Raw genomic sequence first — 24,758 nt, 5'->3', positions numbered from 1 at the left:
AAGCGAGCACCACGTCCACTTTCTTTAATGGTACCACTTTGGAGGCTCTCAGTCTGAAATATTGTAATTTGTAAGCCTGATAATGATTTCAACATCATCTAACAGACCTAAAATTGGTGACTCTAAATGGCCCATAGGTCTGAGTGTGAGTGGTTGTCGGTCTCTGTCTCTGTGTGTTGGCCCTGTGAAGGACTGGTGACCTGTCCATGTTGACCCCGCCCCCGCCCAGCGTGAGCTGGGATTGGCTCCAGAACCGCTCGTGACCCGGAAATGGATAAGCAGTAGAAGATGAATGACTGAATAACAGACCTAAATATGTTTGATGAATTCTTAATAGCTGTTTCTGTATTGATCATATTTTATGATCTTATTCTTATTTACTTTTTTTGGAAACTTCCTCTGCTGTTGTCACTCTGCTTGTTAGTGCTGCTGCATCCAAGGCTGGAGTGGGATGTCAGCACTCACCCGTCAACAGAGAGAGTCTATGTGGCAGTTCTGCCCTACTTCCTTGGGACTTGACCCAGCACTACTTCTGTGTGTGTGTGTGTGTGTGTGTGTGTGTGTGTGTGTGTGTGTGGCAAGACATATGCATGTGAGATGAGTCCTCCGGTCGACCAGCTGCTTGGTCGTTACCTTGTTTGCTTTTCAGACGGTGACAGGTTTGTATTCTGTTTATGAGTCGGAGCAAATGATCCCCATTAATATCATCACTTATACAACGCATGCTCTTAAGTGCTCTTGTTTGAGTGCCAAAAATCCATAGTCAGTAAAAATCGGGAAATTCCCTGAGAGTATCTTTTCAGTTCTTGTGAAAAGATCAACCCTCCCTTCATCCTTTTAGAGCAGAGTCGATGTGTCTGCAGTTACATCTTCTAAGGCATTCAAAGTTCAGCAAACAATCACCACTGTCACCAGCATCTTAAATCTTAACGAACAAACAGACTAAAATGTTTCGTTAGACACTCGTCAGGCCTCCACTTCCTGTTTACACCACACAAATGAGCAAATGCAGCCGGTGTTTATGAGAACCAACAAAAACAAATCAATCGCACAACCAAAAGCCTAGCTGGTGTTGCTGTGCTCAGTCAGCCAGCTAGTTAGAGCAACATTTGGTGCTACTGTAGGCATGGCAACACTTGTGTTACATTGTGTAGCATGAAGAAAGTCGTTTACACGCAGACGAGTCGAGCCAGAGCCCTTCAGTAGCTCACAGGCTCTCGATCTTGGTAAAATCAAATCAAATACTTCTACAGTCAGCCTGGGAAAGATATTCAGTGTTGGCCTTTATCCAAATGTGTCCCAAATGGCACAAAAGGAGCCAATAAGAACAGAACAAAACTTTCTGGAAGTTGAAAGTCCAGCAGCCAAACAGGATTTAACTGCTGTGATTGGGATTGGAGCTGGTGCTCCCCAGGGCCAGCCCGGGCTGGGACCTTTGCATTGTGTGCTGCCTACACATGGCCAGTGTGTGTTTAGTTAAACATGAGGAAGGCTAGCAGTGTAACAGGACGGAATGAAACTTACAAATGTCCCAAAGTCAAAAACAGAGAAACTGAGATTGCACCACATAGATGAGGTTGGACTTCCTCCTATGTTCATCATCACGCCACTTTCTCTGTACATGGAAAAGTGTTCTACTTTTCTGTTGTCTAGTATTGAGGTTAAACTTAGGTTGAAATCACAGGATTATTAAAGGAACAAAAAAAAAATCTTTTCTTACCTTCCAGGTTGCATTGTACAGACGGGAAAAGTGATTTTGTCAGATGACATTTTCATTACATGTCCTAACAAACTGCCTCAGGTTCACCAGCACCATTAAAGTAACATTTAAAGACAGAAAAATATCAAATGGATTGCTTTGGACACCATTTGGTTAGGTCCATGTTTGTCCAGATTTGATATTCTTTGCAATGCAAGTCTTTTGATGTGTGTTGGAATAAACAGGAAACAGTTTTCAAAACAGCTGCTGCTGGAAACTAGCTGCAAGGCTGTAATAAACTGCAACAAAAACTAAAGGTGACTACATATTTAGTGTGATGGATTACCTTCAGCAAGCAACTTTCTGGCCTCGGCAAGCTCATTATCACACTGCTTTGGAGGTATGTAAATCTGTCTAAAATTAAATCACTCTAAAAGGCCTCACGACTGATCTTCTCTTGGTCAGCAGGTGTCCAGCAGGATCCAGCTGACCACCGCCCCCACGCTGCGAATTTTCTGTGAGAGCTCCTCCAGTATGAGGAACTGTTTGTACATTTGTTGCACAACACTGGCAAGCTGCAACCTCAGCACAGCTCAGCAACCGAGAAGATCCATCATCCAGGACAGCACTGGAACAGGGGAGCTGGGGGTCCACATGCACAGACAGACAGACAGACAGAACGCACACATGCAAGCAGGCTAGATTATACCCTACCCTCTCACCAGGGCCGTTGTAATCAATCCTTCTGTAAAAGCAGGCCCATCTAAATTCACATGACACTGCATGATGCCCTGCATCTCACCATCTGTACCGAGCCGTCAGGCTTTTGCCACAGATGGCGAACAGCTACGGTGGTGTGATCACACCCTGTCATCTGCATCCTCGAACCAAGACACCTCAGACAGATCATAAGTGAAGCACATGGGCTGAATAAAGATTCAGCCCAGTGTTTGATAGATTTCATTTGCTCTTTGATGAATACTGACACATAGCCAAAGGAAAATTAAAGCCCATTTCTGAAGACAAAGAAATGACAGAGCATTTACAACAGAAAGCAAGAATGGTAAAAAGAAAGGGGGTCATAAGACTGAAGACAGATAAGAGATATTAATTGAGGTGGTGACATCTGACAGTGTAAATGGGCCAAATGTAGAAAATTAAACTATATGATTTCCCATTGGCTTGACAAAAGGGCTGAATTTTGATGCAGTAATCTACATTCACCGACCTCTTATAAACTGCTGTCTGCAAAAATCAGAGTTTAAAATACAGAATTAAGAAATATGTACATTAGAGAGGCTTGTAATGAGGTCTGGTTATCTGTTAAAATTCTGTTAATGTGATGCAATTAAATTTGTGTATATATGCTTACACAGCGAAACCCTGAGGAGCACCATCTATGTAAACAGAATAAATTAACTGAATACATGAATAGATGACTGCTGTGTTTTATTCATTATAAATAATTTTGCTACTATCTGGCTTTACAGTTTTTCCATACATTTCAATTTCTGACAGGCTTTGATCTGATCTGAAAACCCAGAGATAATCCTGAATCTTACCCAGTAATCTCAAATCCTGCCTCATGGTACAGGCCTTTGTGTTCTACCTGACCTAAATTAGCTTAACCTCACAGAGACACAATTTCATTCAAAGTAAATGAGTGCGCCTAACATCACAGTCTAGGAAAATATTCTTCAGTGTGGCCTTAAGCATTCTCTGAATAGATGCGAAAATATTAGGATGGTTGTTTATTCTCAAAAATTTCTGCTAGTGTGAAAAACAGGGGCCATCTTTTTTTATAATAAATATAGACTCTGATGGTTTAACAATCACACTGGATAATTATCATACAAAAAGAGATCGAAGAGAGTACTGATTGGCCATGACACCACAATCCACAGGCGCCAAGATGACAACACCTCAGAGAGAGAGGTAGTCTATAAGTCTGATGAAACAGACGGTGGCAGAAATGTTTCAGAGGTTCCTCGGGGGCCAGGTACAAATCTACCACTCATCTTTCCCCCATAATCTCTAAAGAGCTGATCCTAAGTTAAATTATTTAATTTATGCAACAACAGCTGTCCTGCACCATAAAGATCCAATGAACAGACAGCCATGCAGGCGTTGCAGAAAGTACAGTTGACAGTTATTGATATTCTACCGCCCCCTACTGTGGAGGATTGGTGACAAACACTCAAAGAAAAGTGTTGGGACTGAACCCAAAGCCAGGGCAGCAAAGCACTTCCCCCACGATGTTTCTGTTGTGAAGTGAGCCCTTGCCCCCCCACCCATCTATTGTGAGTCTCTCATCGCCAGATGCTCCCTTCCCCCACCCGCACTTTTCTTCCCAGCCAGCTCAGGGGGAAGTTCAGGTACAGTATGTTCTCTCCTAAGGTGAGTGTACTTTATGCTCATCACAGAGTCTTAGAGGATCTGTTCCGTGCTGGATGCAGAGATGTCAAGCAGTCTCCAGGCAGCATGTGGGTTGAGCTCCTCCTGGTCTCGACAAAGAGCCCACACATACATCATCCTGAGCACTTTTTCCTGGAGAAAGATAAACAGGTGGGGGCCCTTATTCTTTATTGTTCAGTGTGTCTTAGTAACTGAAGAGGACAAATACACCCAATACACACCAACAATGACATTTTTCTATTATACATTTTTATATATATATATAAAAAAAAAGCCTCAGTAAATAAATGTGTCTTCCTTCAACTGTTAGGTAAATTTAGTTAGTGAAATGGTTTCAGTAATCTCTGGCATTATTTTTCAATTAGATGTCGCACACGTATCTAAAACTAAGGAAGGGGAAAAAGATTTTGTGGTGGAAGTCTGTGACAAAACAAATGGCAGGAAAAGGGAAGCTGATAGTTGACTCCACAAGGGCAGAGTCTATTATTTAAACCCTAGACTTCAGGTGTCAGCTTACAAAACTTAGAAGTACAGTATATCCACTATTAATCCTCTTGCAGAAGTATTTTATTGTGAACACTGTGTAGGTGCCAACCGCACAGTACTGAGTGGACACTTTTTTTTTTTTTTTTTAACCAATCACAGGTGTCCCTGAGTGCACAACATTGCTGCTTTACAGCCTATAAAGCTGTAGTCTGGGTCTTGGGTTCAAATAAATAAAATCTATGCATAAATAGTAAAAAGTGGCTCCATTATGTCTGGGGAACTCATTTATAAGAACAGATTTGTGTACATTTCTGTAGCATTACATAACCAAGCGTCACATCATTTATTTTGGTGGTGATATTTCTGTTTCTGTTCACATATGTTTGTACTTACAGGGTCTCCCTCTACAACCTCTCCTTTGGTGTTTCTGATCACCAACACTAGCTGAGCTTGAAAGGTGATAATCAGTACTGGCCCCTGGTCCATCATCTTCCCCATGGCCAGCTGGAGCAGGAGCAGAAACATATACACAATTTACTGAGCCAGCGAGTCATAAGGAAAAATACAGAAACTCTGGTTGATGGAGAAAGAACTGCTTCAGAAAAAGATAAGAGAGCACATGAGGTTTAAAAGGAACAAAGACACCTGGTTGTTAACTTTTCAGGCTGACATTTTGCATATGGTCGTTTGTTGTACATTAATGAATAGTTTTAATAGATTTTATTTATTTTTTTTACTAAATCTGTCAACCATGACCATTTTCAGTTAACAGTCAATCATGTATTTTGCTTTTATTTATCATATTATATATCATTTTGACTCATTTTAATCTGCAGCTATTTGCAATGAGCTATGAATTCATTTTAAGCATTTCAACTTTTGATTTTAAAACCACTGAACTACTAAATAAATAAACTTGTGGTGCCAATGCTCATTTCATTATAAATCCTGTGTAGTGTATTCTGATCTAACTTACATCAATGTTGTCAATGTCCAGGATCTTGGAGTGGAACTGAAGTCCCATGGCCCTCGCTTGCTGAATTGGATGTGCCAGCTGACTGTATGTCTATGATAAATGATAAAAGGAAGATAGAACAAAATTATGACCACACATTTAATGAAGACCTATATAACTGCAGCTAACGTGCACAACTGTCTGCACATTGGATCTGTGTTTCAACGTTTTAAAATCAGAGTGGTGTGAAAGGTCGTACTGCTTCATAGGACCAGTCCTTCAGCACCTCCAGGTCCCCTCTGATCATCGCCTGCATGGAGACAAGACACACAGCATTGAAACGTACAAAAGATGATTACTTCCAAAATACACTGGCAAGAATACATGGAGACCTTATCACATGCAGTGCAGTTGGTCATCCTGTTTAGTATATATAGTAGTATAGTATAGTATAGTAGTATAGTGTATAGTAGTAGTAGTTACTTTAGCTGCGTATACAAAGCTTTGTTTGTACTTTTGTGTGGCAATCCTTGCTGCATCAACTAAAATTCAATATTGATAAAAATAAAAAAGAATTCTTGACTTGACAGACTCAGGCCGAGTTTTATGCAGCTGGTGTTAGTAATCAGTGGAACATACCTCCAGTATGTTGGGGATGATGTCGTGTTCACACTGCTTGAGAAAGGAATCTTTGTCAAAGGAAGGGTCCACCTTCAAAATCTCTGTTAATACCTCTGACATCTCTGTCTTAGAAAACAGCCCACCTAAACGCACATGCAGACGTGGACAGGAGACACAGTGTTCAAACTACGACTAAAAAATATACGTAAACTGCAAAAGATAGATAACATAAAAGTTTTCATTATGTTTGTGTACTCATAGATACACTGAAACATATATACTGGTGTGTATTCTTTTTTTTTTTTTTTTTTAAGTTTGATTAGATCTCTTTCTTTTACCAAAGGTCTCTCACCTATGAGGTCCGTCATCTTGTCAGTGACAGCACGAGAAGCTCTGATAAAGGCATTGTCGCTCTCATCGTACTTCATCTTCATTTCGAAGAACCCTGCAGTGAGCATAAGAATGAGAGGAAGTTTAAATGGAGCCCAGAACAGAAGCTTCATTCTCCTCTACATATACACATATTCATCATAAGTTCATATATAAAGATTATTTTTAAAAAATTGTCAGGAATATCAGTTCTCTCAATATAACATGATGAATAAAACCACTAAAAATCGAGGCTCATTAAAAGAAGGACTCTTCATAAACATCAACACGGACATTCAAAACAGCGATTTAACAAATCAACCCAGTGGGGACAAAAACTGCTGTAGTCTTTGATGTTATGCTAGCTTGCGTGCATTAGCAATGAAATAACACTGGTATACTGATGAAAAGCTTTCTGCAAGTGAGCTGACAAGGGACCAAAGACAGACAGGAAGAGAAAGGTTGCTCCATACTATTGAACACCACATTGTTGTCTTTGAAGTCCTTCCACTGCTGGTACCATTTTGAGTCCTTGTGGAGCACCACACCCATTGCTTCCCTAAATTTCAAAATAAAGAGTTTGAACAGTTAGCTGAGGAACATGGGTGTCACTTATGATTTGTTTTCATGTTTAACATCATATTTTAACCCAGAAAAGGAAATGCGTCCATTTCATAGCAAGAACAGTAAACTTTTCCAAATCACAGTGCAGCCACTTTCACCTCTGAAAACAATTTGATTATCCTTGCAAACTTGGGTGCAAAGCCATGGCACTCACGTACTCATTGGCTTCGAAGACCTTATTCTCATCCCCTGCTCCCTTGGAGGAGAACTCACTCCTCTTCCTGAGTCTGGCAGGAGGCCGATAAGGGCCTGTGTGACCCAGGTCACCAATCTCTTTCTTCACACTCTCCATACCCTGAAATTAAATAGCAGACAAGAAAAAAAAATATTCTGGATTATTATTTATTATCTGTGATTATTGTTACTTTTTTATTGTGAATTAATGACTGCTGTTAACAGTTAAGTTGCAGAAGAACAGAGAGCAAATTGATTCCTTACCTGAGATATAGCTTTGAACGCAACAGTCTTCCCCAACTTCTCTCCGCTCTTTGAGACAGACTCTGCAGAAGTCTTTGCGGTTTTGGCTGCTTCTTCCATTCCCTCCTTAATTTTCTTTCCAATTTCAGTTCGAGTGACTTCTTCTATGCCCTGTCCTCACACACACACACACACACACACACATCTAGTAAGGGTGGAAGTGTCAAACTGATCGGTTTCAACAAAATGGCAGTCAAAAAGAAAGGCTGCATTTGATGAAGATACACATCACATTTACCTCTTTAACTGTCTCAGAGATTGTTCCTAACTTCTTCTTGAGAACCTCAGAGGTCTTCACTGTTTCAGACTCTATACTTTTCTGGGAAAGATAAAATAGGAGAGGACTGTTATAATGTGTAATTAAAACAAAGAAGCACAAACACAATGTTGTGTCTTCAGTGTGGTCATGTGCTCACATATTTTCGTCGTGCTTGTTTCAGCGCGTCTGACTCCTCCAGTTTTTTGGCCTCCTCACGGAACTTCTTGATGTTTTCTTTCATTTCCTTGTTCTTATTTAACTCGTGCCTAATGTTGTCCAAAAACTCCCCCAAGAAACCTTTTCTTCCGCCACCTCTCTCCCCTGACAAATACCTTTTTTGATGAGGGGATGGCCAAGGCACCTGGGTAATATGAAAAAAGAAAATCAAAGTATGTCTGGACCAGTGAAATATAGCTTGTTTTTATGTTCATAACGTTGGTTATGGGCTCAAGAAACCTAAATGTAATAACCATTAAAGAAAATGGGACCCACTTTGAATGACAAATATGCAGCATGGTTGACTTTATTCCAAGGTTTTCTGTTTACGCTAATAGGGCTGTACCATTTATTGAAAACTGCAATATGGCCAAGTGCACTATCCAAATCACAGGCGCTGCAATTTTTGATGAAGGCGAAATGTATCTCAACGTTGTTATGCATTCTGCACTACCATCATATTGTGGTACAACAGAAACACCCCAGCTACAAATCCTTCTCTCCAGAGGTGATGGGAAATGCTTGTTCGTTAGAATGCCCAATCATTGCAACTGAAAAGTAATCACATCATTCAGTCCTGTTTTCTGGATCAAAACAGAAAGGAACTCGACATGTCTTTTTAAAGCAGAACAAAACATAATGTGGTGCGCTTCGCCTCAGACAAAGGCAGACATTAATGGTCTTAAGTAATATATTTGTACCTGAAAAGAGCTTGCGAGGAAACTGTGTATCCTGAAGACATTGGGTCTATTGTAATGTAGGAGGTGAGAAGAAGGAAAGGCCACCAAGCCTCTTCTTACATTTATCTGGAAAGAGACACAAAAACTCATCTTCAAATTTACAGCCGGGTTTACAGAATCCCAGTCACCCTCATGACATTGATCATTTCTACAATGGGCCTTTTGTCATTTGTGGATTAAAGGCCAGCTGATAGTTGAGTTGCTTGTGAAGGAGCAAATTTATATGTTGTACGTGAAAACACAGCTCACAAGATGAAACACGTAGCTAAAGAGTTGAGGCTTTACGTGATAAAAATTCAGTTTGCCGTCGGTGTGTGGAGCCAGAGACCAAACACCATCTGGATGTGTTAACAGTCGGCTAACTTAGCTAGCCAACGTCACGTTAGTCGACTTGTTTGTGAAACCGTAAACGTCATTTTTCATTCAGCAAACACAAACGTATGAAATCCAGTTCGTGGATTAATTGTTTTGTTATTTCGTGTCTCTCTAAGCGCTGAAATTGAAAAGAAAATGTGTCAACCACTCACCCGGTAACACTGACGAAAGGGGGCCGCCATCTTGGATGTAGTGCCTGTGACCTTCTTCCGGTGGTGACCTCCATGTCCGTGAGGGGAGGGGTTTCAGGGTCACGTGACACCACACACACCTCCGCGTGTCTGAGTTTCAGTCATTTACATTTATTAAAAACTTTTTTTTTTTAACTGACGAGATCGGCGACCAAGAAAAGTGCAACGACACAAAAGTCAGAAAAGCGTTTCAAAGACTGAGGTTTATTTATCAAAACACCTTATAGAACAAAGGCAATGACAGGTGAAGGAACACAAAAGAAAATTTAAAATTTGGTCTCTAAAAAGAAAAAGAAAAAAGTAAAAATCTTCAAGAACTAAAACACTTTCACTGTTACAGATTACCAACTAAAAAGAAAAACATTTGTACTGTTACAAATACCTAACAATCCACATGTGTGTGATTCAGGACAAGCAGATGACATAGTGTGTGGACATGACTAAATGAAATGCCAGATGTAGTAGACAAATAACTTATGCATTCCTATCAATCCTAACATCAATCTCTCTTCCGTTCAGCCGGTAGCCGTTCATTGTCCGGCAGGCGCGCTCAGCAGTTTCAGGGTTGTCAAAGCGGACCACACCACAGCCCTTGGACTTGCCGTTCTCCATCTTAATATCAGCATACTGGACCATGCCTACAGCAGGAAGAATACAGGGTTAGAAGTTAGCTGGATATTAAATAAAAGACTCATTGTCTTATGTTTACAAACAACAACCAACCACTCTTACCGCATGTATTGAAAGTATCCTTCAGCATCTTCCAGGTGAAGTCAAATGGCAGCTAAAAACAAAATTGGAAAGGGATTTAAAAAAAAAAATAATAATCAAATCACATGAAAGATTTTAGGCTATATTCACAATATTACCTGTAAGTAAACACTTACATTTCTGACAAAGATCTGGCATCCCTTCCTGATATTGGTACCCCCGGTTCCAGGCCCTCCGGCTCCAGTTCCTCCAAAGGAATTACCACCAAATCCTCGATCCATGTCACCGGAGCGATCGAACTGGCCACCGACACCTCCAGATCCCATCCGGTCCATGCCAGAGGTCATGCGGTCAAGGCCACCTGAGGGGAAACGGTCGAGCCCTCCAGTGGAGCCCATGCGGTCAAAGCTGCTGGCCATTCTGTCAAGCCCGGTGTTGCCCATGCGCTCCATACTCATCGGGGAACTGAAGTCCATGCCAGAACCCATGCGATCCAAACCAGATGGACCTAAGCGATCAAACCCAGCTGGGCCGAGGCGGTCCATGTTGGAGCTCATACGGTCCAGGCCAGGCCCAAGCCTGTCCATACTGGGGCCCAGCCGGTCCATCCCTGAGCCCATCCGGTCGAAGCCAGAACCCAGCCTGTCCAGGTCAGACACGCGGTCCATCCTGTCCATGCCCATGCGATCCATCCCCGTCATGCGGTCCATGCTGCCTCCCAGCCGGTCCATTCCAGAGTTCATGCGGTCCATACCCAGCGAGTTTCCTGTAAGAGATAAAACACAAGAGGAAGTTAAGAAAGGTTACATTGAACGTTGCTGCTGAAACGGACATCAAAGCTGATGAGACTCATTGGAGTTCTTAGAGGAATTTCAAACAAAATCCTGAAAATACGAACCCATTCCTCTTTCAAAGGAGTCTCCAAAATTATTGCGAGACATTCCCATTTCATTTCGCCCAAACTCCCTGTCAAAAGCACCACCAATCCCACGGTCCATCTCTGACAACGCAAGAGATGAAACCATTAGAAGTGTCCAGCAAAACGTGAAAGGTATTCACGCTTGCTTTGGAGTGCTTCGCACATCTCAAAATATCTCCTTACCGTTCATTCTGCCCATCCCAGAAGATCCGAAACGCTCCATGTTGTTCATTCCTCCAAAGTTGTCCATTCCTATAAAACAGGAGGGGAAGTCTTAGTGCAAGAAGACGGCAGAACTGTAAGCTGCATGTAATGAGATTATTACATGGGAAAGGCAACAGCCACTTGTGAACATACCTCCTCCCATACGTCCTCCCATGTTGCCAAAGCCCATTCCCTCCATTCCTGGAAGTGAGAGGAGGGATGATAAATCCCTAGTTTCAATTTTGTCTTTTAATCATGCGTTTAATTATTATTATTATTATTTTTTTATTTTTTTTTTATAAACGGTAGCAGGGTACCTCCAGGGCCCATGTTGTTCATTCCTGCAGTGCCTCCTCTGTTGAGCTGGGTCGCATCAATGGGCTGGCCGCCAGGTCCCAGGCCCAGACCAACACCACTTAGACCACCTGGGAGAAAACAGATACAATACTTTGTGTTTCCAGAAACATACTTATTCAGAGCATTACTCTTCTTCAGTAAAGAGAGACTATGAAATATGTGATACTGAAGTTCTGCACTAAATTGATATTAATTTAACTGGCATAGGACGCTATGGTTGGTTCCATTAGCAGTGAAGGTGACTGTTAAATACAGACCCAGAACAAAAGTCATTTCAGGTACAATCTATTAATCTTTCCTTTTTTTTTTTTTTTTTTTTTTTAAATTGTACACTTACGGGGAAGAGCAGCTGCTCTGTCAGGTGGTCCAAAATCTTTGGGCAGAGACTTCTCATCCTGAGGAGGGGGAAGAGAAAAAAAAAAAAAGACATTCAGCATATACTCACGTGATAATGTGATATAATGTATAGAAAGGTTTAGACAACATACCAGCTTCACATGCATGACCCTGTTGAACAACAGCTGCCCGTTGAACATAGCTGTGAAATCATTAAGGAAATTGTACCAAGGCACTTTGAAACAATGTTATCATACCAACCAAACATTCAGTTTGTTTTCCTAATTAGCCAACATTTTTCAAAAAGATACAGACAGCTTGGACGGCTTCGATGGGCATATCAAAAGTTACTGTGCCCATGCCTCTGCTTTTCCCATCCTTGTCCTCCAGAATGTCAGCTCTCACCACCATACCCGCCATGCTGAACACTTCTTTCAGCTTCTTCCAGCCCACTTTGTAGTCAAGCTAGAAGCACAAGGAACAATGAGATTATATTGTCACTGACTCCCCACAGAAGAGGAAAATGTTCCAATAATTAATCTCTCAGGTGATTGTTATTCCACGAGGGGAAAAAACTAATAATCTGCTGATTACAGTTTGTTCCCTTTTCATACACCTGTTTTGAGACAATACAAACACCCAACAATGGCAAATATGCGAAAGCCTCACATTAGCCACAAAGACTGTACTGCCAATCCTGCCAGCCTGGAGTCCATGGATGATCTCATTGGGGATGTTGGGGTTATTCATCAGGCTGGGAGGAATGTTGACCATGGGGCCATTTGGTCCAGGGCCCATTCGATCCATGTTCATGCGATCCATTCCACCCATTCCCCCCATACCACCCATTCCTCCCATTCCTCCATGGCCTCCGGGAGGTCCTTGACCCTGAGCCTTGTTGATTTCCCTCTGAGCAATCACACCGTCGGGGTCCTAATGTAGCATATGAAAACACAACTTAAGCAACCTACAATCACATGAAGGGACACTGAGGGGAAAGTTCAGTATTCTTGCTGATGCCTACCTCCTTCACTTTAAGCGGCCGTCCATTGAGGTTATGCTTGTTTACTTTCTCCACAGCTTTTTTCATCAGCTCTTCAGTCCTAAACTCAACGACACTGACAAACATGTCCCATTAGTACAGGAACACTCCTTGGTCTGTCGATCTAAGAGGTATGATCAAATGTAAATACATGTAATACTTACGCACAACCCTTTGTTGATTGAAGACGACAGAACAGACCACACCGAAAGGAGTGAAGAACAACTCAAATTACTTTAGTTCAGATAGGCATTTTAGAAGTTATTAAATTTTATTCAAAGAAAACATTTTTCATGCACAATCAAAAGTCCAACACCACACAAGCCTAGAGCCTTGGCCACAGCCCTGTGCTTCCAAATAAAATTACATTAATTAAGTGTCACATTATTCCCCATCTCTAACACAATGCAGACAAGTCTGGTGAATATAAATTTTTTTTCCAACATCCAAAGGGCAGAAAATCCACAGTGAGATAGGATTCCCGACTAAGATATTGGAAGTGACTGTCCTGGTAAAGCAGTTCTACAAAATGAGTTTTAATTAACAACCATCTAACAGCCTGCTAACAACCTCTTTCAGACAAGATCCCTTTAGTTCACAAGGAGCAAATCCAGCAACCAAAAGGGACACTGTCAGCTACTTCGATCCCACAGGATTAGCTACAAAGAAAACTGAAGACCTGTTTTAAGAGCATCAACCCTCCGGATGGCCTCAAGACATTGCCACAGACGACAGAATAAAACATGCCTCTGGCATGTTACCATCTCACACACTCCACCAGATTTCTGAATCTGAACAATTCCCAACAATGAAAATAAAGAAACCAAAGCTGACAAACACAGGTTTGTCTAGGATTATTCATTTTTTTTTTATTTGTATGTATTTGCACTTACCCTCGATTTGCCTTCTGCGTCCATTAAGTGTTCCACGTACGTTACCTCACCCACTACAAATCAGATTCCAGAGACGACACACACCAAGGGGAGAGAAGCCGAGAGAACAATGGGGGTTTAGAGCAGACACACAAGTAGGGCGGCCGGTGGCAGTGAGCTCGGACTGCCAGTCCTGAGTCTTCCCCCAGCACCGCAGCAGCACAATATGGTACAGGTCTACAAAAAATAAGCTTGGGTCTTATTAGAAAAAAAAATATATAGATTCTTAGCCTGTCCTTGTTTGACTTCTCCCGAAACACCAAAAGCAATAGACTGAGGACAACAACTGTTGAAATGGCCTTCAGCCTTCCTATTTGGATATAACGGCATCACACCACCTTCTATATAAAGAGAATTAACCAAAGAATTCATCAAAACCCATTCAATGCCTCGGCTCATTTCATTGCAAACCTGCACATACTTGGTCAAATGTCGCCATTTTAAACCTCAGGCTAATGCATCTCTACATTTTCGCATCAACTGAGCCTAAGAAGAAACTCTACGACTAGAAAGGTAACCATAATGTGAATGATGACAAGCTCTTATTGGACAGAAACTTCTCTAACTACAAACATGTTTGTGAGGTGGACCTGTACCTAGGACTCACAATATCAGAATTTTGATTTAGCTTCGCTCACAGCCACGGTTTCATTTCAGGTCACGTTTCTGTTCAACGTATGGGCATCCGTGACGAAGCCTCTAGAGACAAGGACAGTGCATAAGAAGTTGCTTAATTTTGTAGACCTGTACCCCAAAGACATCCCCAACGCATAGCTGTGTTTGGCACAACATGGAGATCTTCTGAGAAAACATTTGCTTGTCAAGGTTAAACCTAAAAAAGAAAATGCAATTTAACTCCACAGTCAGTTGAGATAAAACAAACACCAGGCACTCAGAGAGGACTGCACCCGGCTTCACACATGCTTTGGCTTTAAATACCAATTTGGTTACTTATGATTCATCATAACCTTTCCAATGTCCCATCAAACAACCACTTTCACATGAATAACAGCACATTAAAATCCATAATGAACTTTTAAAGGAAAACATTAAGCTAATGCCAGCTGAAAGTTGCTGCATTACAGATGATTTTCTTGGACTCGGCTCCAAAATTTTGACCAAAATTTAAATTATGGTTTGATTTGTAACAGGTTGTAACTAAACAACTTGCTTCTAGGAAAAATAATTACACTGCAGCAAACTACAGTATAACCTGTCATGCATTTCTTGGAGAAACGCATCTCATTTTGCCCTTTATAATCACACCACTGGACTTTCACATTAGTGCACAGGCTTAACATGTGTACACGTGCAACCCTCACTTCACAGAACCCCCCCAACAAAAGGTTATAGTAGTCTCAAAGGAGAATAAATGTTCAGTATAACATCCAGGTTTGCAGCACTTACTCAAGTCTGCAGCAATTCCTTTGTTGGCGGACAAATGGGGGGGCCTCATCCAAAACCTTTTCCCAAATTACTACCACAAAATCTCAAGCAACTTTGTACAACTTATGTACCTGCACAAATTCCCAAAAGCCCTTCAAAGCTGCAGTGGTCAACAAAATGACCCAGGATCTATTTTGTAAAGTTGATTTAGTCAATCACCGATCCAGACACCTTACCTTTTTCTTTCATCAGGTCTTTGAGAGCTTGCCATTTCACATCATATGGGATGTTGCTAACAAAGACACGGTATCTTTTGTTTGCATTTCCGTAGGGTTCGTAGCGCCCGCCTCCCCCTCTCTTCTGGGGCCTCTCCTTCCTGCTTTGATTGGGCTCATGCTTAACTTTCCCATTCACCTCTCTGTGTAAAGAGATCGATACCATTAAAAGATGTGAGGAACAACAAAAAAATAAATAAAATAAAAATTCATGAGAGCATTTCCTATGAACCTGACTAAAACCATAACGACAAGATGAAAATTAAATTAATTATACTTTAAAAAAAAAAAAGGAAATTGCAGCAACAGAACACAATTGCTGATATGTGCAAACAAAGTTTGTTCACTCCTTGATGGCCTTTGTTCGTTAGTGGTGGCCAAAATGAGGCCACGATTGTACCTCAATCCAATTATGAAAGGCTCTTTGTTCTGCAAACGCTATAAACGTCCTGGCCTAGATTCACGGTTACAAAAAAAGAAAATAATAAATATCAGATAATTATTCAATATTAATAAAATGTGAGAAGTTTAATTTAGATGTGCTGCTGTTTGAACTGCTGGTCTAATCATTCAATACAAGCTCGCTTTAGCGACGAGGAAACTTGGGTCGCATGGCAAGGCCGCTGTTCAGGCGCACCGGGCCTTTGTTAGGCTAACGTTCACAAAATTTGCACGTCTGAAGAGAATTTGCGAAATCTTAATAAGGAGGAAATTGCATGATCAAACTGCTTTGTCAGCAAAAAGCTGAAGCGACCCTACTTTATGATTAAATGTTGTCGTTACGTAAAATGCGGCGCTCCCCCTCTTCGAAGAGACGGGCCGCCATAACTGCTGTAATCCGACGAAAATTGAAACGTAGCACGGTCGGTGACGTTTGTCTCCCGCCAATAAACACGGCTATTATAGCCTTTTTCGTCACATTATGGTTGGAGTAAGGGACTCCTGAGGGATTGGGGTATTTTTTAAGGCTGAAGAGCCAACAAAGGGCCTCTGATGAACGCACTTACCCCTGCTGCTGCTGCTGCGGTTGCTGTTGCTGCTGCTGCTGCGGCGGCGGCTGAGTCTGCGGTGGCGGCTGTTGCTGCTGCTGCTGCTGCTGGCCTGTTTTCTCGGTGGCAATTTCGGCCTGCTCGTTGGACATCTTTTCGCAGAATTCAGTATCTAGCCACCCCTCCAAAAAAAAACACCAAAAGAGTTTTAAGCTGCCTAAAAACCAGATATAAACAGCGATGTGAATGGCTGCGCCGACGACTCCTGCGACACAAGCTAACGAAAATGGCGGACGATGCGGCTCTGTCCGCCCAACGGATGATGGGAATTTGAAAAGTAGCTGTGACGCAACTGCCTACTTCCGATGTCGTCTTAGAAAATAAAGCTCATAAATAAAGGATTTTCAAAATAAGAATGCCTATGATGCAGACCGATATACAAAAAAAGAAGAAGAAAGAATATATAGTTGATCTATCTATTTATCAATTTGTCCTTTCAAATTCTGTTAAAAAATCAACATTCCTATGTTCACAATTCATATCAGTGTTGTCTAAAGCAGATAAAAAAAAAGTTAACAGGCTTGTAGATTTCACACCCCTCATGGCATGCATGGCAATCCCTTATAGCTGTATGTACATTATTTAAAAACAACAACAACAACAACAACTAACTCCAATCATTGTTTTGGGAGCACATCTTAATTTCTCTCCTTCCACCTGTTGCTACTTTCTTTCAGTTTTAGCACAATTATTTTGATCATAAAATATTATGACTTCGATTCCCTATGTTATCTATACCAATGGATGGTTGGAATTGATGAGGGAAAACATTGCTAAAGCTTTATAGTCCTTTGTGATCTAACATTTTCAGTTCTTCAAATGTATTTTTGTGTATTTGTTCATAATAACAATAATAAAATTAGGCGTTTTTTTTTTTTTTAATTTCCTCGGAACGGAAATAGATATTTTCTGCGGGGCGCTGCCGGACCGCACGGGGGCGACACACAGACGGCAGCTCGGCCGGAAATGGTCTCTGTTCCGGTGGCTAACGCTCCAGCTAGCCTTCACAATAGCTTGGGAACATTATTTAAAAACGTGTCCCGTTTGTTTTCAGCTGTAGTAAAGTCGTCCGCCGTAATGTTTCGTAAGAGTCATAGTAAGGTCTTTATGTGCCTGTTTGTCACTCTGTGAAAAGTAGGCGTAGTTTAAAAATGATAACGTTAGCGTTAGCCTGTAGCTAATTGTGTCTTCGCTGGCTAACACCGCGTTACTGAGTGAGCAGCTTTGAATGAACCAACAGTATTTTAGGTTAAAAGGCTGCAACAGTTAAATAACAAGTTATTGAGTCATGGCTACTGGTGCTGATGTTAGGGATATTCTGGAGTTGACCGGAGGAGACAATGATGGTCCCATCAGCAAGAAAGACCTCATCAATTCTGACAAGGTGGGCATGTATAAGAAAAGATATTCTGAAATGTATTGTTTGAATTTTCAATTTACCCAACGGATTTTCTTTTCAATACTTAGTTATCTTTGGATTAACGATGTCCCAAAAATTTAATGTGCTCTAAACATGTAATTATTGACCCTAAACTTTAAGGTGATATCGCATGTGAGAATAATATCACACTGTCATTTGCTTTCTGTAACTTTGATCCTGAATTTAAAGAGTCACGCCTGCTGAGTGTGTCAAAAACAAATCTGTGCCTGTCCCTAAGGAGGAAATTAAAAAAGAGTGTGTGAAGAAAAAATTTATTTTGTGCTGGAATAACCTTTTTCTTCATCACCTGTCTCAGAAAAAAAGCAAGAAAGCGGCAGAAACACTGACCTTCAAGAGACCAGAGGGAATGCACAGAGAGGTCTATGCTCTGCTCTACTCAGATAAAAAGTATGTGTTCTGGTTTAGATATTGTTACAGTTTTGCCTGGAACTAAATTCTTAAGTTTTGGATTCACATCATGTGTTAATCGATTGAGCCCTCCGATTTTGCATCTGGCAACGGTTTTTGCTATATGATGTCCTTTTGTCACTGTCTGTCTACTGAATATCCCTCATGATCCGGGTGGATTAGGAACAGATTAAAAAGATATTCTTTTGGGTACCAACTTGTTCTTCCTGTTGATTTCCAGAGATGCGCCACCTCTACTTCCGAGTGATACCACTCAAGGCTACAGGACAGTGAAAGCCAAACTGGGTTGTAAAAAGGTTCGTCCTTGGAAGTGGATGCCCTTCACTAATCCTGCTCGTAGGGATGGAGCCATATTTCACCACTGGAGGCGTGTGGCAGAGGAGGGCAAGGACTACCCTTTTGCTCGCTTCAACAAGGTTTGGATTCCTACAATGTCCCTCTCAATCTAATCTCTCATACATTCAAGCATAAACAACGGATGGATTTTCAGGGCTCTCATCACCTTTTCTTTGGATTTGCACTTTTCAGTTCTTCAGAATGATTTTGTGTGTTTTCTCTGTAATTTCATAGACAGTGCAGGTACCGGTGTACTCAGAGCAGGAGTATCAGATGCATTTGCATGACGACGGCTGGACTAAAGCAGAAACGGACCACCTGTTTGATCTCTGCAAGCGCTTTGACCTGCGCTTCATAGTTGTCCACGACCGTTATGACCACCAGCAATACAGAGTAATCAATTATTTACTTCCGGAGTATATTTTGCACAAAGCATTATGCTGAGAGTTGAAGCGTATATTAATCATAACATTCTTCTTTTTATGCTTTTCAGAAACGTTCTGTAGAGGATCTGAAAGAACGCTATTACAGTATTTGTGGTAAGCTCACAAAGGTCCGTGCACCTTCAGGGACAGAGCCCAAGATTTATATCTTTGATGCAGGCCATGAAAGGCGTCGCAAAGAGCAGCTGGAGAAGCTCTTCAACCGCACACCTGAACAAGTTAGTAATTGAATCATTTGATTTTGATTCTTAATGCAGTTCTTGAGGCTTGTTAACATAAATTGTACCCAGTCAAGCCATTAAAACACTACATATATTAACTCATTTATGGTTTTGTAAAAAATCACAGAATTCTAGATATATTTATATATAAAATGATTCTAGCCTTTTAACTATATTGCACTGCTTTCTTTTTATACTAGTACAGCTTTCTTTTCTTTAATGTTCAAAATAACCTTTTAAATCCAAATCAGATCAAAATTCAATCAACTATTAAGGTTGCACTTCCCTGGATTTTCCTGCAGGTGGCAGAAGAGGAATATCTTATACAGGAGCTGAGGAAGATCGAGACCAGGAAGAAAGAGCGAGAAAAGAAAGCTCAGGATCTGCAGAAACTCATTAAAGCAGCTGATACAACCACAGAATTGAGGCGAGCTGAAAAGAGGGTTTCCAAGAAGAAGCTCCCACAAAAAAGAGAAACAGAAAAACCCGTACGTTATCCCTTTGTACAAAAGGAGCAAAGTAAAGCATTAAGCAACCAAGTGTGTAGAGTAATGAAAACCATTAGGATTCTTTTGGTTTTTATTATAATTTTTTATAATTTTTATTTCTAATATAATTGCATGATATTGGTTATTTTAACATAGTGACACCTAAATAATTAAGATTAAGCTTGGTCTCAATTTTTTTTTTCTTACCTCAGAATAACTGGGAGCTCTTTGTCTTCATCTAAAATCAGTTATGACTTTTTCTTCAGGCTGTTCCAGAGACAGCCGGCATTAAGTTCCCTGACTTCAAATCAGCAGGAGTGACTCTGCGAAGTCAGAGGGTGAGTATAGCTGGTTCCTATTTGGCTCTGAAATGAACAAAAAGGATATTCTAAAACACACGTCCAACTTAAAACTGCACTCATACCCCCAAATTCTAGAAGGAAACTAAACACGGATCTGAAACAACAGCAGACAATACAATCTCATTAGTTATCAGGATATAATGATAGTCTATACTGTGCTGTGGAATTGATGTGAAAACATTAAAAAGCTTGAATTGGCTGAATTTTTTGGAACTATTAACATCAAAAGAATTCCAGCAAAGCCTGAACCTGCAGTTGATGGATGTGATAAACCCGAGACTCTGACTTGAGTTAGCTATCTCTCATTAGCACTGTGATGATTAATTCTGTTGGTGACTGGCTAATATCTGTAAGATCTATCCAGGGAACTCTTATTTATCTTCAAGACTGATGAGGAGCTGCAGCTCTCTATGGAAAATGCATTAGTGTGGCTAAAGAAGTGGAATGCCCCTCTAGCTAATCAGTCAGACAGAGTTCAGTGGATAAAGACATTTTGATCTGGCCTACTGAAGTGCATTTCATACGAATTAAAAGCCCTTAGGTGGAGCTGTTTATCCTAATATCCCCAGCACCTTATATCACACGTGTGTGTGTGTGTTCCCTTGTGTGTCTGTGTGTTATACAGATGAAACTGCCAAGCTCTGTGGGCCAGAAGAAGATCAAGGCCATTGAGCAGATCCTCATAGAGCAAGGAGTGGGTGAGTGTGAATAAGTATATGCTATCTGCTAAGATTTTAAAGTTGTTTTTTTGTTTTTGTTTTTTTTTTTTCTTTTTATGTTCAACTCTCCTCTGTACTGACTCACAATATATAGACCCTGAACTGTTTCTGTAAAATAGAGAAGTGTGTTCACAACAGTACATTTTTACTTGATTATTCCACTTGTACTAAGGAGTTGCAGAGAATTTGTTGTCAGGGATCTGATGACATAGGAGTGTCATTAAAGATATGGCTTCTCATTTGTATTAATCAGACCAAAGGTATGATTACCCACTGTACATCTACTGGGATAAGCTCACTAGTGTGATTTTATTTATTTATTTATTTTAATAAATAATCATCCTTACCCTTCTGTCTGTCTGTGGATCCAGATCTTAACCCCATGCCCACAGAGGAGATTGTACAGATGTTCAATGAGCTGCGCAGTGACCTGGTGCTGCTGTATGAGCTCAAGCAGGCCCACAGCAACTGTGAATATGAGCAACAGATGCTGCGTCATCGCTACGAGGCTCTACTGAAGGCCGGCAGCGGAGGAGGGTGTGGGACGACAGGGGCAGGGCTAGTTACCACACCGCACGGCGGGGAGCTCAATGCCACCAACAGCACTGCAGCATCTACCCCAGGGGGTGAAGTTCAGTCCTGGCCCAGTGTGGATGACATTAAGGTGGAAGCCAAGGAGCAGATCATTGATGTTGTAGGAGCACCCCTTACCCCAAACTCAGTAAGTCCACATAGCTTAGCTCCAAAACTCACCAAAGTTTATGTTGTACATCCATTTATCAATTATATTGTTTTAAACAGTTTTATTAAAGAAGCCACAATATTTATTTTTTACATGAGACAATCTAGCCTACAATTTTCAATTTGATTCAATTTGAAGGGCAGGACATGTTCACTGGGAAGACACAACCATGTATAACTACTCAAGTAACCTAGAATGCTGATAAAGGAAATCAGACACAGCATGGCTGTTCTCTAAAAGTGTAGGGGAGCACTACATTAACTATACTTGAATTATAACTAAAATTATTGGTCCATGAAGCCAGTTGATCGCTTGCATCACTTCACGTAAGTCATTTTACAAAGTACATTTAATGCAGATGAGGTACAAATATAAATAAAAATAGATTAATCAGGCAACTCTTGTCTGTACTTGATTCTCTTTCACATATCATCAAGCATTGTTAATGGAAGACACTTAAGTGATAGTTTTATTTTAAATTGCCTTTGGTTTGACAGTACGCTGTCATAATACAGATCTGTCTGCTAGATTAAAACAAGTAGCTGGTGACTTTAATTGTATTTGTTGAAGACAAACTATCAGAAACAAAATTTCCGCCACAAAACATAGTTACCTGATTTTTGTGAATTATGTTGCAGCGCAAACGGAGAGAATCAGCATCCAGTTCATCCTCAGTGAAAAAGGTGAAGAAGCCCTGATGACCATGTGAGTGGCAACTGGCACATGGTGGAGTTACTCTGATCACAGTGGAGATGCACAAGTTTTATGGTTGGACACAAAAGAGACATGGAAGTGGGACATCATATCTCTGTTCTTCCACTTAAAATCACCAGACTACTTACACAAACAAACATACACTCAGCTTTACACCTTCTAACCAGACCTCTTCCCCTCCCAATGTGGCTCGCCCACCATCTTTGTGACAAAGGCAACAACTGAGTGACATTTCATTACATTACTGCTTGTCTCCTTGCCTCGACCATTGCTCGGCTTTAGCTGAGGAAAGATCAACTGTAAATTGCTAGGCTGAGCTAATCAGGACATGGGGAAGAAGGTGGGAATAACTGGATAATTGAAATGAATTGGAATGAAAGAAGAGACTGCGAGTGGGAGGACCTCAACCCGCAATGCTCATTTGACCCATCTGAGGGTTTTTTGTAGCTTAATCATGCCGTAGTGTTTACTGGAAACGTGTTTTGCTTTAGCCTGTAGTACCAGCTCCCTGTTCACCCCAGGAAGAGCTGCCACTTCCATCTGCTGCCTGTGTTTTAGGTTGGACTCGCGGGACTGATTTGTGTTTGTGTGTCCTCAGGTGACCTTGAGGATGCATTAGTCAATGATTCAATAAACCTCTGTATTTTTTTTTTCCTACTCTGTTTCATCCATGTTTATGCCGTAGTTGTCCCTTTTACATTTCAAGCAGTTTCTCAGATGAGATCTTTACTTGGAGGTAATTAGTGATGAATACACATTTGCAGAGGAAATTGTAAGATCATGACATTCTTACCTGTCATTTAACTTAAGTGACAACTAATGACTTCATTAATATGATAATCAAGCAGTGATCATTCTTCGCTTGGCACAGCCACTGAAACTTCATTAGATCCCGTCCCTGTAATATTGCTAATTGCATGTCAATTATGTTGTTTAGCCTACTTAGTCATTAATTTCTATGCAAATTTTGAATAGTATTTCCCAGACAAGGGTTGCACTGTAGTCTGGGCATATAGATTTATGCTACACAAAATTTCATTTATTTATATATAAGTACTGCAATCTGTGAGAAAACACCCTCTTTCCAATGTTTTATATAAACGTTAATTTAGCAAAAAAGGAAGGAAAAAAAAACTGAAAATGGAAAGACTTTACTATGGTGTCTCACCTTTTTTTTAAGTCCTTCAGTTTTACAAGGGCTCTCATTTGCTCCTCGTTGTTGGAGGTGAAATCGCTGTACAACGCAGACTCTGAAAGTTATTCATCACATCACCACAATCAAAACCTCTTCATTATCAGCTCCAATCAGTGCTGCTAAGGTTACTGGAATGAACCTGTCTACACACTGTAGGCTGTTTGATTGAGAGAGAGTGAGTGTCTAAGAGAGAAAAAGTGAGAGAAGGCAAGTAAACATGGGTAAAATGGATTCTCCATGTCTATATTTCATGTTGAAAATTGGCTCATAAATCCAGTGGTTTGATCTATGGAACCCGTCGCTGCTTGAAAAAACCTCCGTAAATGTGTAATTTCTCCCTTGACAGAACACAGCCGAAAGGCTATCTTTCTTTTCCTTCCTCCTCCCCTCTCTCCTCCCTTTTTTCTCTGTCTCTCATTCTTGCTCCCTCTCCACCGGCCTGGTGTTGGATTAATGCTTTGCTCCCTTCCCCTCTCTCCTTTCATGCTCCTCTGATATCTTCTTTTCATCACTGCTCATCCATTTATCAAAACTGGGGCTCCGCTCTGCCTCTCGATCTCTCAGCATCTAAGTCAGTCTTAAGTTATATGGCAGGTATCTTGTAAGATTGGCTTCAAGAAGGCGGAGGTTATTAATAAATAATAATCCAAATTGAAAATAGGTAGGCCGGGATGCAACACCAGCCACGTGTGAATGATAAAGACCCCCAGCAGCCGCTTAGGGCCGTCTGCCATGAGCTCCACCCGGGCTACAGTGTACGTTCTGCAACACTGATGTGAAAAGCATGAAGCAGAACACCAGCATCTTGCAGTGTCTTATAATACGGTTGTGATGGCACCGAGATGGGATCTCTTTATCAAGGCGGGGCTCAGGCTTTAATCACGGCCTAAGAGGTGTGCTGGCTGTTTATCATAATTGAACTGTATCCAGGCTAATCGCTGGCATACGTCACTGTCGACAGGTCGCTTGGCCGGACCGGCAGGCGAGCTGGTGTTGGTGATTGAACACACAGTTAAGAGAAAAGATGTGTACTGAGGGACATAAGGCAGGA

The 24,758-nt window shown here is 41.1% G+C and overlaps 3 protein-coding genes across 8 annotated transcripts; 1 reads left to right on the top strand and 2 right to left on the bottom strand.

Annotated features, from left to right (window-relative positions):
• Positions 1 to 3,137: 3,137 nt before the first annotated feature.
• timm44 (translocase of inner mitochondrial membrane 44 homolog (yeast)) lies at positions 3,138 to 9,428 on the bottom strand. The gene is made up of 13 exons (XM_029500490.1): positions 9,389 to 9,428; positions 8,823 to 8,927; positions 8,063 to 8,266; positions 7,885 to 7,965; positions 7,608 to 7,757; positions 7,328 to 7,464; positions 7,019 to 7,104; positions 6,529 to 6,621; positions 6,195 to 6,319; positions 5,815 to 5,865; positions 5,577 to 5,666; positions 4,994 to 5,104; positions 3,138 to 4,246 (listed from the first exon to the last, which is right to left on the bottom strand). Exons 1-13 carry the CDS (start codon positions 9,416 to 9,418, stop codon positions 4,127 to 4,129), a joined length of 1,383 nt encoding a protein of 460 aa, XP_029356350.1. The 5' UTR covers positions 9,419 to 9,428; the 3' UTR covers positions 3,138 to 4,126.
• A 183-nt stretch (positions 9,429 to 9,611) lies between these two features.
• On the bottom strand, positions 9,612 to 16,880 carry hnrnpm (heterogeneous nuclear ribonucleoprotein M). Of its 5 annotated transcripts, none has more exons than XM_029500462.1 (16): positions 16,597 to 16,880; positions 15,551 to 15,732; positions 13,890 to 13,942; positions 13,161 to 13,168; positions 12,979 to 13,072; positions 12,624 to 12,887; positions 12,266 to 12,419; positions 12,107 to 12,156; positions 11,956 to 12,013; positions 11,579 to 11,686; positions 11,415 to 11,462; positions 11,241 to 11,309; positions 11,037 to 11,138; positions 10,315 to 10,904; positions 10,160 to 10,211; positions 9,902 to 10,065 (listed from the first exon to the last, which is right to left on the bottom strand). In XM_029500462.1, exons 1-16 carry the CDS (start codon positions 16,728 to 16,730, stop codon positions 9,902 to 9,904), a joined length of 2,130 nt encoding a protein of 709 aa, XP_029356322.1. In that variant the 5' UTR covers positions 16,731 to 16,880. The 5 variants fall into 5 exon arrangements, with proteins under 5 accessions (XP_029356324.1, XP_029356322.1, XP_029356323.1 ...); XM_029500463.1 differs by having other exon boundaries at positions 16,621 to 16,730; XM_029500465.1 differs by having other exon boundaries at positions 16,684 to 16,730.
• Positions 16,881 to 17,605: 725 nt separating this feature from the next.
• On the top strand, positions 17,606 to 23,181 carry dmap1 (DNA methyltransferase 1 associated protein 1). Of its 2 annotated transcripts, XM_029500489.1 has the most exons (11): positions 17,606 to 18,022; positions 18,375 to 18,466; positions 18,708 to 18,903; positions 19,058 to 19,216; positions 19,317 to 19,484; positions 19,790 to 19,975; positions 20,242 to 20,313; positions 20,963 to 21,035; positions 21,428 to 21,595; positions 21,668 to 21,777; positions 22,437 to 23,181. In XM_029500489.1, exons 1-11 carry the CDS (start codon positions 17,927 to 17,929, stop codon positions 22,494 to 22,496), a joined length of 1,380 nt encoding a protein of 459 aa, XP_029356349.1. In that variant the 5' UTR covers positions 17,606 to 17,926; the 3' UTR covers positions 22,497 to 23,181. The 2 variants fall into 2 exon arrangements, with proteins under 2 accessions (XP_029356349.1, XP_029356348.1); XM_029500488.1 differs by having other exon boundaries at positions 21,428 to 21,777; positions 22,437 to 23,180.
• The last annotated feature ends 1,577 nt before the right edge of the window (positions 23,182 to 24,758 follow it).

This window comes from Echeneis naucrates, chromosome 4 (genome assembly GCF_900963305.1).
Source record: "Echeneis naucrates chromosome 4, fEcheNa1.1, whole genome shotgun sequence".
Lineage (NCBI taxonomy): Eukaryota > Metazoa > Chordata > Actinopteri > Carangiformes > Echeneidae > Echeneis > Echeneis naucrates.
The sequence above is the reverse complement of the archived record's forward strand: the minus strand, read 5'-3'. Positions and strand labels throughout refer to the sequence as shown.